Source organism: Ptychodera flava, unplaced genomic scaffold (genome assembly GCF_041260155.1).
Source record: "Ptychodera flava strain L36383 unplaced genomic scaffold, AS_Pfla_20210202 Scaffold_81__1_contigs__length_545109_pilon, whole genome shotgun sequence".
In the NCBI taxonomy this organism is placed as follows: domain Eukaryota; kingdom Metazoa; phylum Hemichordata; class Enteropneusta; family Ptychoderidae; genus Ptychodera; species Ptychodera flava.
In genome coordinates this window covers 71,350-92,535 of record NW_027248403.1, presented here as the reverse complement: position 1 = coordinate 92,535, position 21,186 = coordinate 71,350, and the positions used below count along the sequence as shown (strand labels likewise).

General features: G+C 36.5%; 1 protein-coding gene across 1 annotated transcript; it reads right to left on the bottom strand.

Moving 5' to 3' along the window:
• Positions 1-15,096: 15,096 nt before the first annotated feature.
• On the bottom strand, positions 15,097-20,171 carry LOC139128966 (uncharacterized). The gene is made up of 3 exons (XM_070694647.1): positions 19,972-20,171; positions 16,498-17,703; positions 15,097-15,367 (listed from the first exon to the last, which is right to left on the bottom strand). Exon 2 carries the CDS (start codon positions 17,687-17,689, stop codon positions 16,709-16,711), a length of 981 nt encoding a protein of 326 aa, XP_070550748.1. The 5' UTR covers positions 17,690-17,703; positions 19,972-20,171; the 3' UTR covers positions 15,097-15,367; positions 16,498-16,708.
• Between the last annotated feature and the right edge of the window lie 1,015 nt (positions 20,172-21,186).

Genomic DNA, 21,186 nt, shown 5'->3' with positions numbered 1-21,186 from the left:
TCAAACAAGCTCCCCAAAAATTCACATAATACACATCAAACAACCCCACCACCACCAATCCATCATAAACTCTCCCATTGCATACAACATGAAATGCGGGCGGGGACTGTGTCATTAACAATGACTTGTTTTCAATGCAAAGGAAGCCATTTACAGTAAACTATAGGGATGATGTCATACTAACTGTAAGAAGTAAATTGAAATTTTGATTTATTTCGATATGGCGTATTTCCAGGGGCCAACCCTGTGTGTAGGGGCTACTCTCTTGTTTGTATAACCGTCAGGTACATATATACTTAGTGATTTTTTCGCTCACGTGTTCACACAGTAAGCATATGTCGCAGCGATGTCTGTCTGTCTGTTTCTCTGTGTTCTCGATATCTCAAAAATGGCTCATCAGATCAGAATCAAATCTCAGTCTGGTATATTGATTCAGTTAAAAAATGGCAAGAACTGATTAGTTTTTGGCGGAGTGGCTTGCCTACTTTTTGCTCATTTGCATAATTAATGATTTTACAAAAAAAAAAACGGGTATAAACTGAGAATGACAGAACATAATTTGATTTGCTACAAATGTTGATCTCACCAAGATGTATCAGCCGTGAAAGATGTTAAAGGTTGACATGAAAGATAATTGCTAATTTGCATACTGAATGAACTTGCCTAATTACGGATATATATCTAAATTGGCTTGATTAAAATTGACAAAACTAGGTATGTGTATTAAAGATACTATGATATTAACATTATTGAAAGTCATTAAGCATTTTTACTGCAGCCAATTCCTAATATGCATATTTAATGAACGTTCCTAATTAGGGATATAAATCTGAATTGACTAGACCAAAGTTGATGAAACTTGCTACACATATTGAAGATACTGTGATACAATATTCTTGAAAGTCATTTAGCATTTCTATGTCAGCCAATCCTAATATGCATATTTAATGAACGTTCTTAAAGCCCCAACTCCCGTATAAAAGTGCGAGAACCTACGAGAGTGGTCATAATGATGGGATATTCAAACGTACTCGGTACGCTCTGGACGTCATCAAAAAAACCGTTAATTTCAAAATCTACCGATTAATTTTTTCTTGGAAATTGAGGGATATGTGTATAAGTATTTGGAGCACAATATACTTGGTTTCTGACAAAATCAAATTTGAAATGACATCTGGAACCAGAAAAAGGATAAAATATTTGCCGGTATTATCGCCGGTATAACGTTCGATGTTCAGTTTGAATCTGCGTGATTGACATGATATGCAAATTGCAAATGAGTCATTAGCGATACGTTGTTTACTTTTTACGTACGTAGCGTTGATGTTCAACGCGGAAAAAACACACCAAATACTCGGAGCGTACCGAAAGATACAAACGCACACACACCGTGTATAATAAATACATGCAAACACATTTGATTCGGTAGTTCTCTTTTTGGAAATTTGTTGGTCATGAAAAGGACCGTTTTCATTTATGTTGGCCTACCTGAGCCGTACATTTTATAGACAGGAAGGCCTATCCTGTTATTTATGCCGGACATAAAGTACGTCTGGTATGTTCGGGTTGAGACCACGGACAAGTACCAGCACAAATTCTGGCATGATCTCTCACTTTGTCTACACTGTCTGTATATATTCTGTCTTCTTTACAAATTTCAAGTTTTACCCTCTATTCAACGTACTGTTGAAAGCGCAATGCGTAACTATCGCTTAGCTGTTTCCAAAAGTGATATACATTTTCTTTCCCGACCTATTAGCCGTGCATGCCTATGTAACACAAAGCGAACAAAGTCAAAATTCAAAAAACAAGTAGCCTCCAGAATCCAATGTGCTGACAAAACCTCTATTTTTTACGCCTGCTATCACCTTCGGCATGTTCGGTCGTCACTGCTGGGTCACTTATGCTGATCAGACGTCGAGTTGACAAACGTCGCCGGCGGCAGCTGAGGTAAACAATTCCAGAAGTTGCACTCAAACTCAAACTCGATCCCCATCACAGCTAGCTCCAATTCATTCCTGGCAAAGAAAATTCCCGAGGCTACCTCCTGCTCATCAGTGACCGCTATCTTCATAAGCACAGCTGACATAGTGTGATTAGCAGTCTGACTCTGACTACCACACGTTTGTATTGAACTAGTATCGCAACTGCATGGAGAGTGTAGAAGTGCAAGTGCACTCGATTTGGCGGGATCGTTCAAAGTAGCGAAATACTAGAACTCACCATTTTATAAGGAGGGATGAACATTGAAACGAATGCTCCGAGAATTCATGAAATCACTTTATTCTGATTTTATTTTTAGTGATTAAATATTTAGCAGTTTCGATTTCTAAAATAAATATTTTCAGAAGCTTTTTGAAATAATCATAAGACAACAAATGGACACCACATTTCATTTCGATCATCATGAAACTTGTAATCGAAGCCGGGGAAATAGTCGTCGGTACCCTCCCATCCGACAGCGCCGAGTTCATGAACAAACAAAATTTTGAAAAGGAAATTACAACTACCATCCAAGAACTGTGGAAAACTACATTTTATAATGGAGACACAGCCCTGCCTCGCTGAAATAAGTCGAGTAAGGAAAGGATTGTTTGTAAGACAAAAGCTCTACAAAATTTGGTAGACGACTTGGCCGTTGAGCATTGTGGTAAATGTCCAACGTCGTCCATTGAAATAACCAACACTCGATAAATTTGGACGTGTATGAGGCGAATTTGCTGTTCTCCCAGAATTGTTTTGATTTTTTCCCGTTCTCTCCTGAAATGCGGCATTTCTAGGACGACGTTTGGACAAAACGGTGCTCCATTATCAAGGCAAATACGACTGCAATCAAGACACCCTGGGCCTGCAAGAGTGATGGTACACTGTATAAGCAAAGGAAAACGCCGATAATTGATCCCGTGGCAGAAAAACTACTGGTTGAATTTCTGCATCGTTTACCCGTATACAAAGATGCGGATAGCTATTGCCACTGTCATGATACGCATGATGTTGAATCATTCAAAAACGCGCTGAATACAATGACAAACGCTTCGTTTTCGGACAAGAAACGTACACCATGACGCGTAAGTCTATGTGCAAGACAAATCTATTGGGGGAAATGAGTGGATGTATCGTATGGAAAGTAAACCGTAAAATTGGGTGAAAATAGTATACGTAAAGTCACGTGCACTAATTGTTTACATTATGTGACGTGCACGTTCTGTTTTTGGGGGTTGTTCAACCAGCTGTTTTAATTTGCTAATTTTGTTCACAAAGAAACCATATTAATTATGTTTTGCTCCACCCATTTTTATCGATTTTTCTCAGTAGGGCCATACCGAGAGTTACCCGTTTAATGAGGGATATATATTTTAATTGACTTGACGAAAATAAATGAAACTTGCTATGTAATTTAAAGATACTATGATATAAAATTATTGAAAGTAATTTAGCATTTTACTGCAGCCAATTCCTTATTTGCATATTTAATGAACTTGCCTAATTAGTTATATATATCTGAATTGACTCGACCAAAGTTGATAAACTTGCTATTTACATTGAAGATACTATGATATAACATTATTGAAAGTCGTTAATTAGTTTTACTTCAGCCAATTCCTTATTTGGATATGTAATGAACGTTTCTAATTAGGGATATATATCTGAATTGACTCGACCAAAGTTGATGAATCTTGCTACATATATTTAAGATACTATAATACAACATTATTGACAGTCGTTAAGCATTTTTACTTCAGCCAGTTTCTAATTTGCATATTTGATGAACTTTCTTAATTAGGGATATTTATCTGTATTGACTAGACCAAAGTTGACAAAACTTGTTATGTATGTTAAAGATACTATGATACAACATTATTGAAAGTCATTTAACATTTTTATTTCAGCCAATTCCTAATTTGCATATTTAATGAACTTTCCTAATTAGGGATATATACTGGGATTTACTTGATCACAGTTGGCAAAACATGCTATGTACATTGATGATTATACCAGGTTATAACAATATTGAAAGTCATTTCGCATTTTCATGTCAGCTAATTTATAATTTGCATATCTAATGTGCTTTTACCATTTGGCATAATAGCTTGAAGGACTTGATCAAAGGTAATTACATTTGCTATATAAAGTGGTGATACAATGACAGCAGTCAAAGAACTTTAATATTTTTATTTCAGCTAATTACATATTTAAATACTTAATGACCTTTAGAATTGATATGTGGTGAATATTGTTCATTGTGTTGATCATAACAGATTCAATTAAGTTGCAAACATGTGGCAAAGGTTCAAATTTGGCTGCCTTGCCAAGACACTGTAACCAATGTTTATTGAGATTTTAACCAGTTTACACTTTCGTTGCTCATTAGAATTTTATTTGGTCATGTTGATTTCATTTGAACAAATACTTGTTTACAGTTGAGCATGTACCTACCACATATACACAGGTAAAATGTGCAGAATTGCTCAATTTGTTGCAATTGGACCAGGGACTTCATATTTGGCACATTTTTCAATAAAACAGGCAAAACTTTACCAGATCTGTACCCAAAAACTTCTTTTAAACACAACAAATTTCCATGAAAATTTTTTGTGAAACAGTGTGTCAGCTGCACTGGTTAATATTGCATGTAACAAAAACAAACATCTGTCTTCTAATTCACTCATATTTACTTAGCCAAATTTTATCAATATTCTGAACTTAAAAATCCAAAGTTGATATATGCTACCTTATATGTAATTCCTTAACACAATACTTAGACAAAAAAATTGAATAAAACCTAAAAATAAACATATATCAATTTCATGCTTTTTAACAAAAATATCAAACAAAAATATATACCAATTAACAAAGTAATAACTCTCTCAACAACAGAAATGTTGCAAATTAAGAAAAAAAATTTTTTCTTATTCTTTTATCAACATCTACAACATCTACCATTCTGTATGGATCACCGTCTAAGCATTCCACATATTGAAGCTGGCCACATTTAGTGGAAAAATTATTAATTATAAGCTCCAAAAACTTCGTCTTGGCCTCCTAGTGAGCCCTGGCCCATGGGCAGTGATAAAGATATAACAAACAGCTGGTATACAGGCACTCAGGGTAAATTTATTACATGCCTCGATGTGAATGCAAATCAGTGCATTGATTTGAATAGGGACAGCCAGGATGTTAGCGGGATGGTGAACAATGTACCGACTAGTTTCCATGGTTACCTGGTCCAGTGAAGCCTTTCGACGTTCAATGTCAAAGTAGATGCTTAACGCTAGATTTCGTTAAAATCTGTTTGATGCTGGTCGATAATGGTAAAATTGTTTGAAAATACCCTGCATGTAATTTAATGTCATATAGCATTAACTGTGAAGAGGCATGTAATAAAAATAATATTGCCTGAATACATGGGTTTATGTGCCCTCGCAAAAGGAGACAATTTGCCCTCCTGGCGTCGGGCAAATTGTCACCTGCTCTAGGGCACATTAACCCATGTATTCAGGCAATAATATATAATATTACATCACTTTGATTAGTTTCTTGTCCTCTTTCCACTTATGTGATAATTTTAAAACAACCAACCTGCAGGACAGTTTATGTGCATTGACGAATATCTAAGCAATAACCCCCGCCGCAGGAGGGTATACACGAGATTTTGGTACAGTGCGCGACATATAGCACGAGCCGATAGGCGAGTGCTATATGGAGCGAATTGTACCAAAATCGAGTGTATACCCGACTGCGAAGGGGGTTATTGCTATTATATTATATCAACTTGTGTGTCTTTGTCGTCTTGGTCCGGCATTTTCGTCAGTTTCAGTCCAAAATGCAGAAAACTGACGTCTGAGAGATCGAACGTCGGAAAATCATCGCCCGAGACCGAGCATTTTTATAAGTTTGGATTACGTTGACAACACACGAACACAATATCCTACGATAACATACGCATTATGTTCATCAAAATTTTATTAATATTTACATGCAACACGAACTGCTTCAGACACAGAAATGGGTCAAGAGTTCAAAGCAAACGAAAAAGTAACAATTTTTTCGTAAATTTACATAAAAACAATAGCGCTGGCTTTTTTTTTTTTTAGTACACTAAAAATAGATTTGTCTCATTCACTGTCAGTCCGGTGTGCGCCAACCGTCGTAACATTCAGACAGAGGAGGTGGTGCAGTGGGGTTACAGGTTCTATTTTTGATGGATATTTTGGATGGATAATTTGTGCCAGAAAACGTGCAGTTTTGAAATAATCCAGACATGGATTACGGCGACTGTATGAACAGTTGTAATATGCGAGCAGAGTGTGTTGCCCGATTCAGCGAGAGCTGGACGCTGACACAGCGATTTTCGTCGCAGTCGCCAGGAATGATCGCATTGTTATTTTGAACTTCTTCAAGTTCTTGGGCTACATCGTTAGAACACCCTGGTCTGTTACAGCCCAAACTCTAGGAATATCTGACGTACCGTTACAGTGAGGAAGTTTCAATTTACATGTATTTGTGTATGAACGAATACTAGTAGTAGCTTCGTTTTAAAGAGCGGTATGTCGCCTCTCGACTCCTGCTGAATCGATAAAGCAAACTACACAGTGCGCTGTTACTCTATACAATTTTGTACATCATCATACCAAAATAAATGTGTTGCTTCGGAGATTTCTTTCATCATAGACCGCTTATTTTCACCAAGAGGTGAGTTACAGAACCATACTTTATCTCTGTATCGAAATTCGAACTCGGTCTTTGAAACAAAGCGGACTGTTTCGGATTAAGTTCAGAGCCACATCGTTCAAATGCACCGACCGGGCAATTTTCAAAAATGCTTGTTTAGGGGCCCGTTTTACCACCGCTATCAGTGCTAAAACAATATTTTAGCATCGCTCTCGTCCAATCAGAATGGCGCATGGTAGCATGATATAATATAATTCATCTTTTACAAGCACATAGTAAACTTTTCTTGATTTCTCTTAACCCTTTTCCTGCCAGACAGTATCACTTCCCCATGAGCCAAGTCAGTAAAAAGCGGTATTGAGCCAAAACATGACGTATTTTCATTCACTTGACTTGGTCTGTTATAGCATCTTCAGTCCAAAAACATCAAGTTTACGGTATTTAAGTTTTCAACAGCTTTCAATGGTACAGTATTATGTTACAATACACCATATGGAATACGTTGTGTTTCATTAATTTAACCATCTTGACCTGATGGTGAAATATGGACTTGGCAGGAAAAGGGTTAAACAATATTTGACTTAGACTGAAATAAATAACATGCAACCAATGTTTACATTTTGCCCATACACCAGATACATGGAGAAATTTCAACATACAACAATTAACTCAGAAACCCTACAGGGAAAAGTAAACATTGTTTTCTTCCATGGCCAGATGGCAAGAAGTGACTATTTACAACCTTGATACTCTTCAACATTGAAAAAATTATGGACTATTTTTGGAGACCAAACCATCTAAAATCACCTTCATCTTTGCTTTCTAATGACCTTTGCACTGCATTTCAACTCCAAATACAGTTTACCTTATAACTAAATCACCACATTGTGTACTCTAGGTTCCTGTAGGTATAAAATCGGCAAAATTAAATCTCTTCTCAAAATTTATTAATTTTGTTCATATCAATACAATCTGAATAAGTTATGGTACTACTACTCACTGAAACCTTCATGCTAAATTTCAAACCAGCATTGGAAGTGGTTGTTATAAAAATATTTTAGTTTACCAACAACAACAAAGAAAAATAAAATATTGCAATTGTTCATCTCATTATGACATGGTAATATATGTATGAAAATATTTGTATGGATTTACAAATCAAATTTTAGATCAATCATGTACAGCAGACTATTTCTGTAATTTTTTTCCGTCAACAATTAGGAAATAATTTTTCAATACACAAAATTGAAGATATTTCTCTAAAATTTAAAATAAGCCACCTAGCAGCTGAAAATGCTCCTTTGTGTTATGTAGAGAATAACTTTTCACTGTGGGCAAAATGGCCTCTATATTGTTCACTCAACATGTGACAATTTTTTGCCGCACATACGCTGAATGAGCGTAAAGAGAGCCAAATCAAGCTTCCGCGTAATGTTGAAAACTTCGCCGAATTTCCTAGCCGCACAGCTAAATATTCATGAAAGAGTTGCAGATTCCATTTCCTTATATGTTCCTCTGTCCATTATGATATTTCGGCAATAATTTCATGAAGGAATTCTTAAAATACCGAAGCGAAAATACTCTATGCAAAAATAGGTGAAAACACGGCCAACAGCACAAACGATCGTAAACTCGTCATTTCATAAAAATAAGAGGGAAATTCAAAAATCTAAAACCATAGAGTTTTAGTGAACCTTCATGAGATGCTTAATCTCAAATATTGTGAGAAATAACAGCGAAATGAAAAAGTTGGTCCGGCGGGTTTTTTCAGATGTATTTTTCATTTTACGATGTGCCGAATAATCTCGATTCCCATAGAAAACAATGGCGTTTATGCGCGTCCGATCGACCGAACACATTGCAAACTTCTCGCCGGTTCAAATTTTTCAATTCTGAACCAATGATAATGAAAATTGGTACAATGATCCTCTGACTAATAAGCAAAAATCGTATCGTTTTAGATTTTTGAATTTCTTCGTTAAATTTTTTTTATTGCCATTCTATTTATTCTGATCACTGAAATATACTGTTGCCGTCAACAATATGGCGATCTGACGGCGTTTACATGTGCAGAACAAGGGTCTGAAATTGACACAAATTAATCAGCAAGTGTCTCCTAAATTGTACAGATCAAATACCTGTCAGGTTGTTGTCTTTTATACAAAATTTGGGTGAATATGAACCATGAATATCGCAGTAAATTGGTAAAAATAACACGAAACGAAAGCGAACTGGTGTAGAGTCTCCACTGTGAACGTGTAGTGAATGTTATCGATCGATATTCTTTGTTGCGAATTGTTACAATGTCGTGTTGCATACCCGCAATGTCGTGTTGCATACCCGCGGATCGCATGGCGCCAAACTTGTCCAAAGAGCGCCAAAATATGCTGAGACATAAAAGTATCACCAAAACTAAACAAATTGTCTTCGATTCAATTTGAGTGGAAGAAAACAACCGATACGTTGATTTTATGGTACATAAGTCAATATATACGGACTGTCATGGAAAAATTCATGGCGTAACCTGAAAATACGAGCGACAGGCGAGCAAATTTCGATCGATATTTTATTGTAATGAAATTGATACAATGTTCGCTGTCGTCACTAGCAACCAGCCCAAAGCGTTGTCCGGCGGGGGCGCTGTACCCGCTGTACTGAACAATTTAGGGCCTTTTTGCCATAGTGTTTTGTGACATATGTGTTGCTGAGGAGGAAATCTTTGATAGCCCACTACAGGTCAGCCTGATCAAAATAGCAAAAATACCTGCAAAAAAAAGATTTTACCATATTTTAACATAATTAAGTGAAATTATCTGCAGGAATATGTCTACCCAATATTGAATCTATCAGACAACAAGTTTTAAGAAAGACATTTTTTGACCAAAAATGGCAAAAATTGCCCACAAAATACAAAATTGCCTATTTCAACCTAATTTCAATATATCATATGAAGATTTATCCTAGGAACCTGTACACCAAATATAAAAACAATCAGCCAAGTAATTTTTGAGAAGAAAAATTTACCCAAAACTGAGAAAAATTGCAGATTTCACCAGAATTTGATTACATCAGATTTTGATCAAGCGCAGGAAACTGTATACCAAATATCACAGCTATCAAATCAGTAGATTTTGGATAAAAAAATTTTGACCAACAATTTGGAAAATTGCACCAAAATTACAAATATGAAAATTCAATTCAATTCAATTTCTATAAAACTTGACTGAGGTCATCTGAGGAACATGTACCTATATACCAACTTTCAAAGAAATCAGACAAGCGGTCTCAGAGAAAAAAGATTTTTTGACCAAAACTGAAAAAAATTACCCCCAAAATAGAAACATGCAAATTTCAACCCAATTTGTACTCACCTAATTTAGGATATCTAAAGGAACCTGCAAGTCAAGTTTCAACCCAATCTGACCACCAGTTACAGAGTTTAGCAATTTGCAGGGCTTTTCCTTCCCCCCCCCTCATTTGCATAATTTTGATACTGACAAGTTCATTTGAACAATTAACTCTCCACCCCAAGGTGCACCTGTACTTAAAAGATACTAAGATAGTAGGTACTGCGGTTAGGAGTTTTTGACATACATACATACATACATACATACATACATACATACATACACACACACACACACACACACACACACACACCACACACACACACACACACACACACACACACACACAGACAGACAGACAGACAGACAGACAGACAGACAGACAGACAGACAGACAGACAGACAGACATAAGTACACACATACAGACAGACATGCAAATTGGATGCAAATGAACTTATTCACCTTATACCATAACCTCTCTCTTTTACATACCAAATGCGAGCTAAAAATAAAAAATATTGCAATTGTTCATCTTCTTCTGATATGATAATATACCGTACGTATGAGAACAGTTGTAGAGATTTAAACCAAATTTCAAATCAATACACCAGACTATTTCTGTATTTTTTTTCCTGTCGACAATCAGGAAATAATTTTTCAATTTAAAAATTGAAGATATTTCTCTGAAAATTTAAAATAAGCCACCTAGCAGCTGAAAATGCTCCTTTGTGTTATGTAGAGAATAACTTTTTGTGACATATGTGTTGCTGAAGGATGAAATCTTTGATAGCCCACTACAGGTCAGCCTGATCACAATAGCAAAAATACCGTCAAGGACAGTGTGCTCACATTCGGTTGAATTGGTCCATTCGAGAAATATTTAAACCAGGAAAAACAAGAATACAAAAGCAAATAAGGTCTCCAACTTAGGTACTGGAGGTCATCTTTAGGAACATGCATATCAACTTCTATAGCAATGGGACAAGCAGATCCTAAATACATAAGCAAATGTCAACCACAAAAAATAGACAGAGAAGGTTTGATAAGAAGAAAAGGTGGGAGTGGGTAAAAAAATGTACAAGGGATCTGGTAAAAAAGTAATGCTACCTCATCAATCTTCTAGACCCTACCCCGTCCTGAATATCAAATGTTCTATCCCTTGGTATTACATAACGCCAGATGACAGGAAATATATTTACAACCTTGGGGATTTTTTAATTAATGCCATGAGTGTTATCATTCTAATGTAAACAGCACTTAAGTTAGTTACAGATGGTGAAATGCCTTCCAATGTGGGCTGTGATTACAACATCTGGAATTATCCCGGATCCAAATTTCTCATCAGTTCTTGTATGTCTTACATAGAAAAGTTGCAAAAAATTGGTCCGCAATGAAAAAATTCACCTAAGCTTTGTTTTCTGGATCAAATTTTCCTACATATTGATACCAAATATGACAAAATTATGTTCACAGCCTTCAAAACTGTCTCACAACATATCCTGGTTTGGTGTAGGTCATTTAAGGTCACAAACTGAGAAAATTACCTAAATATACAAATTTGGGGGTTTCCTAACACTTTGAACAGAAAATGTATCTAATAACATCCCTCGGGACTTTATACCAAATTACAAAGCTTTTCAAACAAGTAATTTTGAGATCAAGTTTTTTTGACCAAAAATGACAACATTGTCTTAAAAATACAAATTTGTATATTTCAGGACAATTTCCACATATCTAACTATTGTCATCTCTGTACGTCTGTGTACCAAATACAAAAGCTGTCTGTCCAGGGGTTTTAAAAAGAAAATACTGTTTAAGATTTTTGACCAAAAATGACAAAATTGCTCCAAAATAGTAATTTTCCAAATTTTGTCATAATTTCAACAAATTAGAAGCATAACACCCTCGCAAAGATCCAACCTAAATTTGAGAGCAATTGGGCTGGCGGTTTCAGAGAAGAAGAATTTTTACTGAAAATGAGAAAAATCACCAAAAAATTCAGTAAAAATACAAAATTAAGGATATCTTCACAATATTCATAAAACTGTATTAGGTTCACCTGAGGTACTTGCACACAAATTTTCAAAGCAATCAAAACAGCGGTTCTCGAGATATTAAATCTTGACCATTTTCACATTTTGTAAGCTCATTTGCATAATTTTGGCAATGCAGACTTCATTTGAACAAAATCCCATCTATAGCCCAGGATGCATCCACACACCAAATACCAAGCTGAAATGTGCAGCGGTTTGCGTGTTTTTGATGTTGACGGACATACTGTACGTACATACATACATACATACATACATACATACATACATACATACATACACACATACATACAGACGCCATCGACTTCAGCTTATACGATAAACTCACATTGGTATAACCAAATGTGAGCTAAAAATAGCTGCAAAATACATATGGTAATTAATGATTTTCCAATAAGTTGAACATAATTAATTAAAATAATCTGCAGGAACATGTATACCAAATATCAAATCTTTCAGACAAGAAGATTTTTAGAAACAAATTTTTTGACCAAAAATGGCAAAATTGCTCCCAAATACAAAAAGTACTGCAATATACGGTGTCGCTCAAATTTTATCAGAATTGGTATATATATATACCAGTATGGGTACCAAAGATCAACAATAAATGTTGTTTCTATCTGTTCAGTGCAGGAAAATTCTACGTTGATGTTATGACAATGATTTCTGCACAGTACAACCAGAAAAACAACAAGAAATATTTAAACCAGAAAAACAAGAATGACAAAAGTAAATAAGGTCTGAAACTTTAGGTGCTGGAGGTCAACTTTAGCAACATGCATAGCAGAAACAGCTAGTCCCTCTTAGTTTGAGCAGGTCTGTTAATATGTAACAGTTCATAAACAATGACAGAAAATGACTCAAGGTCAGTGGAGTTGGCCTGTTTCTTACTGGCATGCCATCACTCCTGCACATTTGCAGGATTTCCCTTTTTCTTACCTCATTTGCACATTTTGACACTGACGTGTTTATTTGAACAAAGTCACATCTAAACCCCTGCATCTACCTGTAAACCAAATACTGAAGAGATAGCTTTGGCGGTATGGGAGCCTTTGTGTGTGGCGGAAATACATCCGCACATACATACCCACATACATACATACAGACATACAGACACACCGACTCATCATATAAGCTCTTTTGGTATTTATATACAAAACCAATATGAGCTATTTACTGATTTCAACCTAATTTAAATATATCATATTAAGATAAACCCTAGGAAGCTGTTAACTAAATATCAAAGCAATCAGAATAGCAATTTTCAAGAGAAAACAAGCGACCTAGCGGCCGATATAGCTCCACTGTGTTTATGTAGAGAATAACTATTTTTGACACATGTTGATGAAGAAGGTGGAAATCTTTGATAGCTCATGTCAGTGGCCAAAAAAAAGGTGGCTAAAGTAGCTGCAAAAATACACAATTGAAATTTTTATCATAATTTGAATATATCACATTGGATCATCCCTAAGAACATGTCAGCCAAAGCTATCTAACAAGTGATTTTTTGAGAATGAAATTTTCTGACCAAAAATGGCAAAAAATTGCCCCAAAAATAAAAATTGCAGATTACACCATCATTTCAATATATCATATATTAAATAATCCTTTGGAACCTGCATACCAAATATCAAAGCTATTGACTTGCAGTTTTTGAGAAACAAATTTTTGACCAAAAATGGCAAAAAATTGCCCCCAACACAAAATTACAGATTTCATCATAATTTCAAAATATCACATTTAGTTCATCTGTAGGAATCTGCATATCGAATTTCAAAGCTATCAGACCAATATATTTAAGAAAACACATTTTTTGATCAAAAATGGAAAAAATTGCCCCAAAAATACAAAATCACAGATTTCATCATTATGTTGATAAATATCATTAAGATCATCTGTAGGAACCTATCAAAGCTATCAGATCAGTAGTTTTTGGATAAAAAAATTTTGACCAAAAATTGGGAAAATTGCTCCAAAATTACAAAATTTGATAATATCAATACAACTTGTACAAACTTGATTGAGGTCATCCTGAGGAACATGTATATAGTAATGTTCAGAGCGATCAGACAAGTGATTTTAGAGAATAAGATTTTTGACTGAAATGGAAAAAAATACCCTAAAAATAAAAACATGCAAATTTCACCCTAATTTCTCCACACATAATTTAAAATACCTAAAGGAATCTGCATACTAGGTTTCAACCCAATGTGACCAATGCTTACTGAGTTTTAGCCATTTGCAGGATTTTTCCTTTCCCACTCCCTCATTTGCATATTTTGGCACTGACATGTTCATCTGAACAAATTCACATCTCCACCCCAAGGTACATCTGTACACCAAATACTAAGACGGCAGCCATTGCAGTTTAGGAGTTGATGATGGGGACGGACTAACATACATACATATTTTCAGAGAAGATGATTTTTAAAAAAAATTGCAAACATCGTCCAAGAATACAAATATGAAAATTTCACTACAATTTAAAGACACTCAACAAAGGTTGCTAAAAGGTACATGCATACCAAGTTTCAAAGCAATAGGTAATTCAGAGAAAATGATGACCTAAAATGCAAAGAATTGCCCACACAAATAGAAATATGAAAATTTCACCACAACTTTAACAAATGTGAGAGCAATCATACATACACTTTAAACCAAATGTGAGCTAATGATGAAATATGTACTGAATCTTTACTGTATTTTTCACATCCTTACAGCGTATGTACAGATGCTATGCGCAGTCATTGACCTGTAATACTATATAATATATATATACAAAGCCAAGTTTGTCCTTGCCCAACAAAAATTATTACTCTGGTGGTTGAATATTATGATAACCCCATCTAAGTCATGATTTTTTTTGTGTGGAAAAACCGTGTTTACATCAATGGGTGGCGGGACTGTGTTTACAGCAATCTTTGATCAGAAATTGCCTATGTGAACAAACAATTACAATTTCTGCCATGAGCGAAGGTTCAGTTTGATGTTAACATATCTGTTATAAAATGACAATAGAATCCACTCATATACCGGTAGTATGAGGTTATTCAAGATTAATTATCCACACTTGCTTGGGTTGTGTTGACACTTGCGGCAATGCTGATCACACCAATTAATAACTTGTAGGATGTGACCAGCATTTATAGCATGCATTCAAACTGAAATATCAATAACTTTCTGGTTGTTAAGCTTACCTGGCTGAGAAGAGAGTGATTGTTGAGAAAATGTGTCTTCAATAGAACCTATACCATCATCAGTTGAATATGTATGAGGAGGTGAAACAGCTGCAGCAACTGCAAGAAATAAAATAGAGTGATTAAAGGGATAGTAGCTGTAACTTTGACCATTTTTTCCGCCGACCACATGATAAAAACCAAGCTAGATTATACTATCCCTTCCTAATTGTCGATTGACAAGGAAACAAGTCGAAACTAACATCCGATTGTGATTAATGAAAGGTAATAAAACTGTTGCTGGCCTGTCGCTAAGCGAAGTTCGCGGCGTTTTGTGTTTTTTCAAAATGTTGGCGATCAAGTGGTATGGAGCACAAGGAGTGATGATATCACTTGCCACGCGAGAGCGGGATTTTAAACGTGATCACTGTAACAATGGAGACGGAGAGCGCTCGTAATTAATGCACATTTATATCCAGCTTACGCACTGTGTATCTGTTTTGATTGTGATGTACGTCCACTGTTCGTTGAATCTGGAGTGTTATTTTTTAAACTCTTTTTTTCTGTTGCTTGAGTATGAGAATGCTTTTTACGTTTCAAGTGGTGATGCATTAGGTCAGAGTAAAAAAGATGTAATTTAGGCCCGGTGCATTAGCCGGACCAAGCATTGGCAGTCGGTGCATCGCCCGAGCCAGCGCCAGGGGCCGATTCGACTATCACCGTGTCAAAAAGCCCGAAATGTCGAGCATTTTTCCACCAACTATTCACTACCAAAGTTTAAAACTAGTGCATTCATAATTCGGTCAGTTTGCTTTATCATTTATTGGTAAACAAGTCAACTAGTTCAATGTAAAGGTGACGATGTGATACTATACTTCAACTGTTTGAACATAGGGTAAATCAGGAAAACATGTTTGTTAATTCGTGTGCACCATCCCTATTCTTGTTACCAAGCCTAATCTTCCTGAAATTGCAATAATTTTCCAGTGCGCAGGGAAGAAAGTAATTCAAACTGGCACGGGAAATTCCCGACAGTCCAGGTGAGCCTAGACTGAGACAGAACAAATATGACAGCAATCAAACTGTACTCACTTACATTCATTGTCAAATTGAACTGTGAGTTGCATATTTCATTTCAAAGTGGTATTGAATCATGTCATGCACATGACAAACTGAGTTAAGTCAGAAAATGAAACACATGCAATTTTATGTTTAGTAGTATTTTGTACAGGCTCTGCCCTCACATGTACCTGTTCCAGTATTATGACATGGGACTTTAGTAAAATAGACTTTAAAGTCTTCAGAACTTTCATTGATTTCCATGTGACTTTGAAAAATATTCTTCAAATGTCTGGTTTCCCCAGTTGCCTTTGGATTGTTTAACATTTTGCTGATCTGTTTTGACAAATCATCGACGTTAGGTTCATAAAGAAAGTACTCTGCTCTTTCACCAAAGTACTTCTAGAGAAACTCTGCCATGGCAGTTCTCCTTGGAACCAACACAGGAAGCCCAGCAGCTATGGCCCACAATGCCTCCATTCTAAACGGTTCATCAGGTGGTATTACAAGGACATTACTTTGTTGAAGGTCCCTGTAAATTTCGTCTTGAGAGCTGTAAGGAGGGTAAGTGTTTGGTTCTATGCATGTACAGTTTAAATTGTCAGTAAGATAGGTTTTAGTACATTTGAGATCAGCTGCTGAGGGTGCACGAACAAACCACTTTGGAATCTTTGTACACATAAATTGAAACCTATCAGCTGTTTGACCCACTGCAGCAGAGAGAACTTTGAACCTTGTGGACTCAACCTTTTTCTCTGTTATCAGTGTAAGTATTTGTTTGAGGTCACCAGTTCTTGACATTTGGTCGACATTCAGATCGAAGAAAGCCTTCTCTGGTCTTGGAAGATAGAGGTCATGCTTTATTTGAATCTTGGTCATTTGGTAAAGTTTTTTGTATTCTTCAAAGACTGTAGGTCCAACAGAGAAAACTTTGGCTGCTGCTTCAGCAAATTTCAAGTGTTTGTTTCTCAGATCAGCTGATGGAATGACATGGTTTATCAACACAATATCAGCGTTTTTGAAACAGCATTTTCTCAGTGCAGATGCAAAGATGAATGATGTTGATGACTTTACATGCTCAACTATAAATTCAACATTTTGTTGCATTGTGAGAGTTAAGAAGTAGTTTTCCGGTGACAAAAGCCATTTGAAAGAAGGCTCATCATTGCCAAATGCGTCTTTGATGTCCTCATTCAAACATGGCAGTATAAGTTCAACTCCACAGTCAGCAGCATCTTTCATTTCTTCCTCAGTTGCCTTCAAAACAACACAGCAGATCTTCTTTTGTCTGTTTTGTGCTGCAAGGCTTGCAAGTTGACAGTTGAGAGCTGACACTGTGTCTCCAACACGGGACCATCTTTCAGCCAGGAATATGGAAGTCATTTTGCTGTCATTACCTGTATGAACAAAGTTTAAGATATGAAAAAAAGTACATCTTTACTTTTTTAGATTGTATTATAATTTTGTTTGCTACAGAGCAGGCAATAATTTTTTATATCATCAACAGGAAGAAGTTCTCAATCTAAAGACACACAGCGCATACACACAAACATAAGGAATCAAATAATTTTGGGATGGAGATAACGAAATATACAATTAGAACCAGCAGTCTTCTCTGGTGTAGAAACTTCTGATAGTATACTTTCTAATGCTACATTTAAATGATATATAAATTTACATGTAAGGTAAATAACTCTGAAATCTGTCACATGTGTGCAGTATAATAAATACTCAGCAGTAGTCCCAACCTGATGAAAAGAGCATGGATGCATAGCAGTTTTGTGGTTCACGTTCACTATCACATGGCAGGGTAGAGTAACCACTAGCCGCTTAATTGCCGGTAATTGTTCTGCCAAAACATGGATAGACACTAGAGTTTACAAAATCACCATAGGTCTCATAGTAAATTTATACAGTAACTTAGAACAGTGATACCATGACAGAAGTTAAATGCCGTCATAGCTGTGGAAACACAGCTATTTGTGGCTATGCGGGTCATCAAAAGGTCAACCCCACCATGGATAGCTGCGGGCCACATCATAGCAAAAATGGATCAATTTCGATGACCCGACTTGGGTCAGGACTTTCAATGGTAAAATAAACCAAAGTGAGCATAATTCAATAACATGACCTATACCTGCCTGAACTCTGATTTAATTGCTCAGTCCATATCCTTTTGTTAACAAAATGTCTGGTTCATTTACATATTTCAGCTGGTTTTCCAAGGTCTACTCTAGATTTTCATTTCCTCATGCATGTCGTTCTTATTAGCATATCAATGGAAGTCAGAGTCTGCTGCCAGAGTGAAAATCTTGAGTAGTCCTTGGAAAATCAGCCGAAATATGTAAATGAACCAGATATTTTGTTTAAAAAAGGATAGAAGGAATTAGAGGTTATAAACGGCAAGCGAGGGTATTTGGTTGCGGATATAAGACCTCTTGGGTGAAAATTAGCATATTTGGCGGGAAATAATCACCGAGCGAAGCGAAATTTAATACCCGAGCGCACCGTTTATAACCTCATTATAATATGCTAAAGTTAAAAACAAGTGTACAATGTCGTTATTTAGGGCTGAAGTTGGAACGAGAGTTCAGGAGTGCCAAGCCTCATACAAACTCTAAAAAAGAACGTTTCAGAACGCGCGTGCGTGCACGGTTGAATTCATAAAATGTGGTTACCCAACGCATCGATATCGCGATTAAACATCAAACTTGAATCTTACTTCAAAAAACTCTCAAAAACTTTAAAAAATTATGTCGTTGTTACATAGCCTCCGATGCTTAATGCTTATAGAAACTCTTCATATGTTGGTTCGTCAAGCTGCACTAGACTAAAATTTAACAATCGAAATCAATCTGAAGCCATAGACTTGATCGACATTATGGCGCGTTGAGCTCTCAAGTTGGCGTTCAAAATTTGAGCGAGCTCAAAAATGTTATGCGGCGCTCAGGTCTTCTTGTTGAGAATATAAACCCAGCTCCAGCCAATCAGATTGCCGGATTCCAGCTAAGCATATTATAATGAGCAATAATCAGAGTTCAGGCAGGTATAGCTCATTTTATATATGCACACTTTGGTTTATTTAGCCGTTAAAAGTCCCGACCCAGGTTGGGTCCGTCCACAAGGACCGTGTCAAAATAGTCCCATTTTCGCTCTGAGGCGGCCCGCAGCAATCCATGGCGGGGTTGACCTTTGATGACCTACATAGACGCACGCTACCCTGCCACAGATAGCTGCGTTTCCACAGCTAATGCTGTCATAATTTGTTCGGGGTGTGAGGGGGGGGGGGGAGCAGCATTCTAAAGGTTGCAAGTAGCCATCAGAAATGCATTTATCGAGTAAAAACCTAACAAAATTACTGAACCGAAGGTCAGCACAGCGAGACATCGGGTTTTATCGGTCATTCATTGACCCCGAATGACCCCATTTGAACAACGCTGCGTATTTACTGCTTCTACTCCATCGCACTGAACTCGAAATATTCAACAGAGGACGATATTCGTACTTAAATAGCTTTGAAGATTACCCTAGCAGTAACCGGAGGAAAATAATTATACTAGTATGCAATGTCATTGGCCAGACAAGCAATAGTACGGTCAAAAAGCCCAATCCCAAATACACGGAAGTATACGTTCATGATATCAGTGAGAAATTTACGTTCTTACCTGGCCGAGAGGTATGATCTACGTATTTGATGTGTGTTTCTTCCTGTAATCCGGTTCACTCAACGCATTCAAAGGTACCTCAGCTTTATGAGTTGCAGTCTTCACAAAGAATGCCACGAAAAAAAATCTTTTCGTCAAAATCAGAATAAAATCGCGTGGATCGTACGTCCTACACTGTACACAGATCCGCCATTTTAATTGTAGGTCAAACCAGCGGTCAAAGACCCGGCGGAAAGGCAGGCGCCCTCTAGCGACCGTTCCGAATAAAAATGAAAGAGCGAAAGCTGGATAGAAACTGCGTTCGATGGCTTACATGTAGTGTCTTTTGATAAGGTACTTTAAAAAACAATTCTTTGTTTTCCGTTCGCGTGCTGGTAAGTTTTTGGAGAAAATTAAGAAACAAACACAATGTTAACACTATCACAAATAAAAACAATATTTTCCCCAAGGGAAACCAAATAAAATTTGAGCTTATGTTAATACACTTGTGTTTTTTGTCTTTGTTTGTTTGTTTTTTTCCCTGGCTGTCTGGTAGGTTTTCTAAAAATCCACGGACGGCAAATAAAGAAATTTCTTTTTATGGCCTAACATTGAAATCTCCTTGACTGAATTCATTTTGTCAGATACTTCCTCAAACCGCACAAAAAGAACAGACATTGTGTCTGACAACATCATACAAGTCATATTGAAAGTTATGCAAATATTTCCTTCTCTGTGCTTTTGAAGCTACCAGCCCATAACTCCTTTAGAGGGCCATTCGTCTTTCAGGTGAGTCACCCTCTATATAAATTGGATAGTCACTAATATGAGTGCAATACATAGTAATAAAAAGTTATCTAGCTCAAGTATACGCATGTATAGGCCTACAAGTAAAGCAAATACTTATTCATATTACGACAACAACATCGCCCAGACTGAATTTTTGCTAATTTTCCATAAGCATACTGTACGTTCACAGTTGATTTCGGAAATGTAATTAAAAACGCCATATTAAATACAAAACATTGTCCCGATGTCAAATTGTATTGTGGAGTTAGCAGAAAACAAATTAGGCCTAATCATACTTGTGCAATGATTCATTGTTATAGCGGCAATGGGAGTCATAGCTAAATTGTTGGCTCTTCTCCGTTACGACCTGTGTGTGTAGGAAATGACAGTTTTTGCATTTTTCTCTGTCTGACTGTAGTTTACCCGATGCTGGAGTGACTGCGAAGT

Coding starts and splice junctions, on each gene's coding strand:
- LOC139128966 (XM_070694647.1), bottom strand. CDS start 17,689: ATGACTTCCATATTCCTGGCTGAAAGATGGTCCCGTGTTGGAGACACA.